The sequence below is a fragment of the Pseudochaenichthys georgianus genome, chromosome 4 (assembly GCF_902827115.2).
Source record: "Pseudochaenichthys georgianus chromosome 4, fPseGeo1.2, whole genome shotgun sequence".
NCBI lineage: Eukaryota > Metazoa > Chordata > Actinopteri > Perciformes > Channichthyidae > Pseudochaenichthys > Pseudochaenichthys georgianus.
In genome coordinates, this window is record NC_047506.1 from 29,957,718 (window position 1) to 29,968,691 (window position 10,974).

The 10,974-nt window shown below is 37.6% G+C and overlaps 1 protein-coding gene across 1 annotated transcript; it reads left to right on the forward strand.

The window, feature by feature from the left end:
• The first annotated feature begins 2,478 nt into the window (after positions 1–2,478).
• On the forward strand, positions 2,479–4,260 carry LOC117445332 (regulator of G-protein signaling 5-like). The gene is made up of 5 exons (XM_034080916.2): positions 2,479–2,662; positions 2,900–2,983; positions 3,093–3,154; positions 3,278–3,444; positions 3,569–4,260. The coding sequence occupies exons 1-5, from the start codon at positions 2,619–2,621 to the stop codon at positions 3,764–3,766; spliced, it is 555 nt and encodes a 184-aa protein (XP_033936807.1). The 5' UTR covers positions 2,479–2,618; the 3' UTR covers positions 3,767–4,260.
• Positions 4,261–10,974: the final 6,714 nt, after the last annotated feature.

Sequence of the window (10,974 nt, forward strand, 5' to 3'; positions counted from 1 at the left end):
ACTCAAATATTTTACTTAAGTAAAAATTGTTAAACCACAATGTAAAAATCCAGTCCTACATACAACATTTTGGTAAAATATATAATAAATGAACATAAAGGTAAAATACAAGTAAAAGAACAAATTCTACCCTGGCCCATTCAGAGAAAAATAATAATAATATATTTACATATATACTGTATATTGTGTGTATTCATGCTATAGTGTGTCCAATAGTATCCAATATATTTCAATTGTAATCTGTAATAGTACATAATACATAATACATTATTTATTGATTATGAATTGGTGTATTAATCCAAAACCTGAATAATAACGTAATTAAAGCTGTCAAATAAATGTATGTGAAAAAAAGAATTGTCTCTGAATTGGAGTGGAGTAGAAGTAAATTAAAATAAACTAGTCAAGCTGGGCGTTTGGCTGCTACCGGCACCATCCATTTGTTCAACTCACGTGACACAATGTCATTGTGACATGAGTGAAGGTGGGTTTGTGATTCGGCTACAGACTGCCGCCGCGTAGTAATAAAGTTGAGCGCACATGCCCAGTGTGACCATATGGTTAATCCGGCCTTGCTAAAAGAAACATGGTGCAAATGACCAAAGCTATACATCATATTATAAATATCTATCTAATGTTGAGTAAAAAAATAAATTAAAATGCCATTAAAATAATCAACCCAATATATCTGGATTCCACTACAAAACGTATTGCCTGTGTATTCAAAACTTGAGATTGAGTTTATTCTTCTGTGCTCTGCTGTCAAGATACCATTACAACCATGACCATGGGTAAGAACATGTGCACTGCATCCTGACCCAGTTCCCAGTAACTGCCCTCCTGCTGTAGAAACTGACCTGCACCTGTGTGTATTATTCTGCTGCCAAAAAGAAAAAGAAAAAAAGTAGACCAAACAAAGACACAATTTGTTCTCCTTTTCAAGTTGCAGTGCCTAAAACCTCGTACCCAACCCAGTAAACCTAACCCTAGGGTATCATGTAGCCTTTAATACATATATAATAATATAGGAAGTTCTTTCTTACTTGTGTTGGCGTGTGATTATGTTGGTCTTAGCTGTGGTGCGCTCTTACGGTTTATTTCAAATTTAAAAACAGTTCCCTGTTTTAGTATGTACCAACAAAAATGTTTTAGCATTATACCTTCTCTCTTAAGAGAAGACACAAACTGACATCCCTGAATCTCCAACAGCTGCTTAAAGCAAAAATAATGTTATCTAATATTTCTTAGAAAAACCACTGACATTTGATAATAAGTGCTTTTTATAGAGATGTCCTTTTATCACACTATTGGGTCTCAATTCCCAGAAGTGCCAATGGCAATATTCTGGCATAACGGGTTCAATACAATGTCTCTACTGTTTTTGGTTGGAGGTCCTTTATTGTTCTTATCTGGGTCTTGTTGTACCATTGAAGAAAACATAAAATAATTCATAAAAGCAAAACATTTTACGAATTATTTCTGATCATTCAACTCAACTTCACTACTTTGGAAATATGTCAGACAACACTACACAGTTCAAATAATGTGTAAGTTATTACCATCCTTCTGTCAAATATTGCTTTACTTTTTCTACTGCTACTCTAATTAGAATTATATGATGATAAAATCCTAGATAAGCAAAACCGCAGCTCGCCATATGGGAGATGTTTCAGCTTTATTGTGCCAAGCATTTGTCTGTACCTCCCGCTTGATTACAGTAATGTAATCAAACAGAGTCAATAACACATTTCCTTCCGATCAGTCCCTGGAGTGAGCACCTTTATCAGGTCCATAAAGAGGCAGGGTATTATTGTGTGTGTCCACTGAAAAGGTTTACGCATTTCTTCAATTATGTCTTATTTGTGTAAAACAGAACCAGGAAATGTAAACAAAGGCACAAACAAGCTGACAGGAAACGATTTGACCACACAGGGTGTGCTTAGCATATATTCTTGCAAGGATATATCATACAGATTGTTTGGATTGAAACCTGTATGTATACAGGGGAAACTCAGAGTTGTTGTTTATGATAAAAAACTACTTTAAAGCTAAAAAAAGAATAATAAAATATGAAATATAGCAAATAAATTATATCATAGCCACTTTAAATTGGAGTCATTGTTTTATTGAGGAAAATGTTCAGCAACATTTAATTGTATGTGTAAAATATATATAAAAGGTGGATATGTTTTTGTCACATCAACACACTGGCACAAATGTTCCTGTGTGTAAATAAGTTGTTTTGAAAGAATAGGGTGGAAAGAAAACACTTAAAGCTTAACCGCTGTGTTTTCAGGGACATCCAAGAAAAACAGTGTACTGTTCATCAGTGGCTTTTATCAACTCACAGTAATTCCCCAGCCTTGTCCTTGCATATCCTCCCCCACTTTCTCACTTCTGCGTCTCTCTCTTTATCTCTCTTTCCCTCTACCTATCAGTGATTGGCTGAGAGGCTTTGTGATATGTACGAAGCAAGGGAGGTAGGACTATAAAGCCTCTGCTGTGGCTCTGTTCCGACACACAGACAACCTTGCTCCCTACTGAGCTTCTCTAAACGGATATTTAACTGCCATCTCAACGACATATCACCTCTACTACCTCCAACCTGCTGCTACAAAATGTGCAAAGGACTATCATCACTGCCTGCAAGCTGCTTAGAAAGGTACATGAAGCTACACGCATGGTGGATGTTTGGGGATATGAAAAACACTGTCTTTGTGTATCTGTGTGAGAACCTTTAAGACGCTAAAAGAGTGCTGGTCTGAGCTTATGTTTATTGTAGGCTTTGTACTCAGTGTGGATAAATGCAGTGCTGAATTTTACTGAAGAATAATGGCGTGTCAGTATGCAATCAATGTAGTGTGAAATATAAAACTAACCTTTTTTTTTTTTCTAACAGGGCTATGGAGCTAAAAGAAAGACTGAGAAGCATTTTGCTGAAATCGCATTGGAATAAATCCTGCAGCAAAATGGGGCAAAACAAGTAAGCATCACATTTACTGTACTGCTTATTAGTAGCTATTCATTTGAAATGTATTGTGAGCTTGAATACAAATATTGGTTTATACTAATCTTGCTTCTTTTGTGTTCAGGCCAACCCTGGAGGAATGCCTTGGGTGGAAGCAGTCCTTTGAAAAACTCTTGTCAAGCAAATGTAAGTATAAATAAAAAATCTGATACATCTGCACACCAAAGAACATACGCAAATACATGTCACATGCAGCCCCTGCAGTAAAATTATGTGCTTTAACTAATCAAATATCCTCTCTTTCTTCAGATGGACTGTGTGCCTTCACAGCTTTCCTAGTGTCTGAGTTTAGCGAGGAGAACATTTCCTTCTACTTTGCGTGTGAAGACTACAGAAATACCAAGTCTCCTGCCAAACTGTCAGCCAAAGCCCAGAAGATCTACGATGAATTCATCGGCTTTGATGCTCCACGAGAGGTAAGAAAGCATCCATCTCAAACGAGTAAAATATTAATCCTTATAGATGATGGGACCCAAGAAACAAATGTATTCCCGTAGCCTCTAAGTAACTAATCATGATGTCTCCTTGTCTCTTTTATAGATTAACATTGACCATGAAACTCGTGACATCACCAGAGCAAACATCCAGGAGCCGTCAACCGATGCCTTCGACCCGGCCCAGCATAAGATCTACATGCTGATGGCTAAAGACTGCTACCCTCGCTTCCTCCGCTCACAAGCCTACGGGGATTTAGTTTGCCAAGCCAAACCCAGCGCCACGGCAACCAAGAAGCCCTGAACTCTCTCCATTATACGATGGAGTGTTCATAGTTGATCGCCCTCAATGGTTGAGAAGGCAAAGCTAAACGTTAGGTGCTGCACCATGAAGCTGGTCTCTGGTACAGAAACGTCGGATTGTGCCAGGAGCGGCAGTAAATAGCCGTGTTCGGTAGATGCCCGAAGGTTGAAGAGAAAGGGAAAACGGTGGATCCCTTGAGTGAACTGTTGTGTGAACACAGATGAAGTTTGGACGTTACAATTCAATAACGGTACAACAGACTGAGTGCCAATCAAACAGGAAGAAAGGAATAAAGCACTTTTATTTGCCATGAACAGATGTGTGTGGCTGTGGTGTGCAATGTTTCTCAGTTAAAGTCTTACACTCTTTGTGAACAGGCTTGTATGGTCCTTTATGATTTTGTATTTATTTTAATGTATTTGCCTGTAATATATCTCTTGTTTTTTTACCCAACACAATGAAAAACAGAGATTTAATTTATATAATATAATATTTATTTAATTATACGTTGTATTTATTTGTACGTACTTAAATAAATTATTGGAACAACATGCTCAAATGGGTTGTACTTATTGAAAAATAACATGTGGTGATAACACATTTATTATGACACTCTATGGGAATTATAGGAGTCACACATACTTGGTCAATTGACTTACATGGAGATCAAAGGTCAAGTGGAGTACTGTATTTACACACCTAAAAAAAAAGTCTGCATGTTTAATCATTCAAATTACCTGATATAAAAAGGACAATGGTATATTTGCACTCTAGCATTTTGCAGCTAATGTTGTGCACAACTGTTAATCACCAAGGGAACCACTCATAAAGAACACAGACAATGACAGCAGCCGCCTGCTCTGAGCTTTTGTCCCATATCATACGAATGAGAAAGAGTCCTCTAGCAAACAGGAAGCACAAAGAGATTATGCGACGGGATTAACGTAATAGATAGAGCAATACATGTTATTATCACTTTAGCAACTGTTTGCACACGCTCGACGACTTCAGGTAATAAATGACAGCCAAACCACTATCTGTCTGGAGAACGACTTACACTGTGGGCTAACCAAGCATGCAGGAAACACATAAAGGATGATGTGAAGCCCTCTGGTCATAATGCATTAATTACAGAAGTTATGCTATTATCTAATTTGTTCTCATTAAAATGTACATGTATGATTGCTTTGATAAAGTACATTTTGCCAGCAGGTAGTACAACATGTGGCTGGATGTCTGCTCTGCATATTCAGATGTCATCCGTGTAGAGTGGCTCCAGTTTGAGGTGGACAACAGCTGGTCCAAAGGCCTGATGAATATAAACATCTCATAATGCTGACACCAACTCCATAGTGACCCTTTGACATTTGTATCCAGATCTAAGCATAACAACGGCCATCTGTAATACAGGTTGTACTACTTGTACTTGTAAATGTTGACGCATTGTGAATAATGTGGTATCAGTTTTTAGTAGTAGGTGAATACTAGGAAGACATACTCTAAGCTTGCAATGATTATGTATCTAATTGTTGAGCCAACTTACAAAAATGAATGGCCAACTGTTTTTATAATACCTTAATCGTCAAGTCATTTTTCATTAAAAAATGGCAGAATATGCTGTTTTCAGCCTCTTTATTATGGAGATATCCTACTTTTCCACTTATTATATAATATAATCAAATAATATTTGGGTATCAAATTAACAAAACAACATTATTTTAGACATCACCTTTGCATTTGATTAACTTGGATGGACCCAGTAAACTTTTTTCAGATGGGTCCAAAAGAGTTAGTAAATACATCTAGAAACTTATCAAAGGATACATTCAAAATGAGAAATATTTGTAGCTGCATTCCTACTCAAAATAGCATTCAACTGTGGGTGCATGTTACATAAAGCAAAACATTTAGCAATTAAATAATATTGTGTTTCTTCTGAAAGTTAGTGAAGACTTCACAAGCGCATAAAGTGAATATTGAGGTTGGATCCATCAAGCAGATAGATATGATAGATAGATTGGGGCGGTGGTGGCGAAGTCGATAGGGACTTGGCTTGGCAACTGGAAGGTCACCAGTTCAAGTCCCGGCAAGACCAAGTGCTACCGAGGTGTCCTTGAGCAAGGCACCGGGCGCTGTTCAAAATGGCAGCCCACTGCTCCTAACACTAGGATGGGTCAAATGCAGAGAAACAATTTCCCCACGGGGATTAATAAAGTATATCAAATCAAATAAAAAAAAAAAAATGAATGATTTCTGGTGTTGCCTCACATTTGAGTATTTCTGCAACATTATTAAGGCAACATTTAATATTTCATGTCTAGTTTTTGGCCAACAAAATCTAGATGTCAACAGATTGTGTTTATGTATATAAATGCTGCCTGCAAGTAGCTGCCTAAATTGGGCCTTTATTTACAGAATGTGAGGTAATGGTTGTACCCCTGCACTGACCACGCGTAGTATTTTCACCACTGATTGGGTGGTTGTTTTTAAAGGTTAAAACCCTTTAGATTGCTGACCCATTTACTGTATATAAACACAACATGTTAATATACTCCAATACACTCCTTGCTTAAGGAAAAGACAGGATTGTAGATTTAGTTTGTAAATTGACTAGTTTGGGATTAAAGTAGGAAACAAACCCCCTATCTCCTAGTTGAATATCCTGTATTTGTTTAATCCAAACATTCTATCATGCATCCCACCCCATGTGGACTCACTTTGTCTTTATACTTCGTCACCAGACCTTCTGCTTTGCATGTATTAACTACATAATTACCGACATCGAGGACACTGCAATCACTGATTAAATTCTACATTAAATACATTTCAGAGGTAAACCGGTTATATCATGGCAGATGTTATATAACAGTTGATAAAATACATGCCTTTAACCAAAAATGGGAGCAGAGGACAGTTATACAATTGTAAAATGTTTACCTACATTTATGATGGAGCGCTATCAAAATATGCTCCAAGCCAGCATTTAGACTACCTTTACTTCACAGGGTAGGACACATTTTGTCCCAGGATACATAACTGAATAACAGATTCAATTCTCGTTTATTTCCAACTTTAGAGAAGGAAAAGGCCTCATGTCTTTAAAAAAAATCATGTTTCATAACATAAGGCTGCCTGGCACAACTGATAGATATGTTTCCCTAATTACTCTCTCTGTATTGTTGGTGGTCACAGCTGTACTTCCTACACCAGTACTGTTTGGTATAATCATGAATCGACACTTACATCTAGTGGTTTGAGTTGTAATCACTAAGTTTTACCTGGACATTTGTAAATTAATTCAGTACACAGTAGAACCATTAACTCTTGTCAGTGGTTCTGAAATATGGGGTCAAGATAAAATACATTAACATAAAAAAGTTGAGCAAATCCCTGTTCCTTAAAACTCATACCCACACCAAGTCCATATCCTGTGATAAAGAGTCTAAAGTAAATATTAGTTTAAAAAAATACGTGTATATATTATATTTGCAAACGGATAAAGAAATGATTACACACACTAAATGGGCAAATAACCAATAGTGTATCACGTTATTAGGTAACCAACAGATACAGAAGACAAAGCTTTCTAATTATTACATAATTAAAAAAGGATGGCCATACAAAGGATAATGCATGCCTTTTGTATGAATTGCAATCAAATTCAAATAATTATTATTTATTTATTTTAATATTGAGCAAGGTTTGCAAACCTTATTATTTGGAATAGTTTTTCCAAAAAATCTGCAAGAAAGAATTACATATAATATATAATAATATCTATATTTTCCAGGGTGATAGAGAAGAACTGACAGCCTGAGTTTATTTCACTGCACCGGGGGGCAGTGAAACGCTGTAAATAAACCTGGTAATGGCCTTTATAATATATTTTCTCTTTTGTTTCTCAAACTTGTGACATGAATAAACATCTTTACAAAGATTGAACTGACCTTATTGAAGACGTAAAGACACTTAAAAGAATAAAACAAAAGGTTCAGCAAAAACTAATCAATTTCTCTCCTAAATTAAGAACATTTAAGTATTATGTTGATATTATGGGGGCATGTTCTAGCCCTCTTTTTAAATCACTGTATTGTTATTTGTATTTATTTTCTTAGTACCTTGTTACATTATTAATGTATATCTTTAATAACCGTTTGACCTAAGGGCAAATATAAAGCATGTTTAGTTTTTGTTGTACTGTGTAAAAAAAACATGTGTTTTGTATTTCGATCAAAGTATATTCATGGACAAAAAGTTAAATGAATATGTCAGTTACAGCCGGGATGTTAACACAACCAACGCACTGCAGAGCACATACTGTATGTTCATCATAAGAGAACATCGTCTTCATCACATATAGTGGTATGAAATCCTGTGACCCTGAGTTTTAAATAAGTTCCTAGGACAGACAGTTTTCTGAACCCCTTTAGTGTCCGTTAGCAGATCTGGAGGAGATGACCCAATGTTAACATTCCTCAGTGTCTCCCCCAGGAGTGGACATGTGTGGTGCATCTCTCCAACTCCAGACGCAATTGTGGTCATGATCTCCAAAGAGTGGGGGGGCTTTCTCTTCCTGTCATATGTCCCTCTCAACCCCTTGTTCATGCCTGCAGTATAAAAACTGCTTCATTTTAATATTATCATAACAGAGTAGAAATTAAGAAGCTGGCTGTGAGAGGCGGTTCAGTTGGAGAGCAAACAGAGAGGAGGAGAGGATTCATGCTAAACATATTGAGATGATAGGTGGGCGAGAACAGAGACAGCCGGGAGGAAGGAATGCGACAGCGCATTACACTCCAAGCGTGGGAAATCTCCTGGTGTGGGTCCCCAGTGAAAAAGGAAAAAACTCTGCATGTGACACTCAGTTCCTCAGGGTTCACATCCTCTGTCCTCCCGGGATCACACTCAGGCCTGGAACAAACAACGGCTCCACAGACTCAATATCTGCTGCATCTTTCATTTCCCCTAGTTCCCCATAATTTGATCATTTGACTCAGTGACTGCATTGCTGTGAGGGGTCCGAGTTGCAGATTGGATTCTGTATTTTGATTTATTATTGCAGTGAAGTCTCCTAGATAGTGTAATGACACTGTGAGAAGGAACAAATCATTGTTCTTATATACATGTTTTATTCAGGGATTTGTATACTCCCTTGGACTGTACTCAATTACTAATAGTCTAGGAAGGGCCATGAGATTTTGAGATACCCCTACCCAAGGTAAAACAAAACACAACAATGATTTTTGGTTGTTCTTTAGAAAACGAGTCAAATTAGACCACGCCGAATATCGGAAAGGTGACAAGAATGTTACGGCCTATAGAATTGTGGACCCCAAAGCAAAAGACTGGAGAGAGATGGTCAATAAACAAAAAGCTTTATTCAAGCAGAAAACAAAACATACGGCAGTGGAGTCAGGAAGTTGGCTGGCAAAAATCCAAACAATAATCCAAACAACGAGGAGAGCAGCGAGACACACCGGAGGGTCGAAACACAGAGGAATTATCTGGCAGGGAAGTGGCATGAGGACCGGGCTTTTATATCTACAGGTGAAGAGGTGAGTGGAAACAGGTGTGCCTCGTCTGCTACTGGGAGGAGCCAGCCAACTCCCTGTCACATGCCAGCCCTGCAGAGGAACACAGAGAAGAGAGGGGTGAGACAGGAAATAGCACACAAAAGCACACAACAAAAATACCAACTAAACAGAATCATAACAAAGAAAGCCCATAACTTGAGAATGACCACTCTTTTCCTCATCAGATTTGCTGAGCTATGAACCAGGTGGCTGTCCTACATCACCAAATAGTCAGACAAGTATTTAACTACATAAATACTGAATTATGGTCCTGTAAACTTAGCTTTAGTTTAGACGGAAATTATACTTTTTGGTGATAGGAACAAAGGACTCCATCACTTTTCTCTCATTTATCAGAAAAACAGAAATCCCTAAAAAATATACCATTACTGAATTGTCTAGGGTGCTATTGAACAACACTAACCAGTAGTTGTATGGAAATATCTGGTACAGTTCTATTGCAAATGAGATTTCTTTAGACATAGGCCTACCTCTTCTCTGATACAGTCAAACTCTGAATGGGGGAGAAGTGGCATAATAGCCTATAAGTTAAGAATGCTCACTCTGATGGTCATTATATTTGGATAGGGAAATACCAGGTGGTATCCTTGCTTTTATTTATTGGTTTAATTCCATAATCTCGGGCTTTTTTGGCGTCCGTCAGGAACTGAATTTCAAAATAAATATAACCGGAAACAGACGTAGGCATTTCGAGCGATTACCCAAGATCCTCAGCCATGGTTTTAAGCTCGCTTATAGAGACGCGAAGTCACACCCATCTACTTCCGTTCCATGGGACCCCGGAAGTGAAAAATTATACATTGAATTCAATGGAGAGAGAAAACGTATCTTTTGATCCCGTTTGAATTGTGCCACGAATGACACATATGATGTTTGTCAATCTTAAACAATCATTTCCATGTAAAAAAAGTCACAGTTTGTCGTAAAACTGTTGAGATATAAGACTATGAAAAATACGCAACGAGAAAGACTACAAATCCCAAATCCCATTCTGGGTCACGTAAATGATGTCATAGGCGATAATGCTCCAAGACTGGTTGCGACTCGCAATTAAAGCAAAGAAGAAGAAGAAGATCTCATAACTGATTTATTCCCTCTAATAAATATAAGAGATTGCTCCAATAAATTCACTTTTACAAGATGCCTGTGTGCTTTGTACCAGGTTGGAATCACAAAAGTGATCATACCACTTGCTCGTTCTATCGCTTCCCGTCTGATGAAAGGACCAGGAGTCGTTGGACCAAACATATCAGGTAATATACATGTTTTGCATATGTAGCAGTGGCCGCAGAATAATTATATTAATTTAACAGTTTGATTTAAACCGCTAAGTCCGACAACGCCACCCTGGGAATTTCACCCAGGGAAATGTGACAAGTTTTAAGTCACTAGGACACACAGGTTCGGTTACTCATAGAACAAGAGACGTGGTTCAATTATCAAAATAGAACAGTTTATTTATACAATAGTAAAAAATACAATTTATAAAAACCGTCACACAGGGCTATATCCAAAAGGGAGAGAACGATCAAGGGGGGCTGAGGCTTACCAGTGGGGGAGAGGGTCAACGAATGAGTAGAGGGATCCCACAATAAACAAACTTAAGTCACCCCG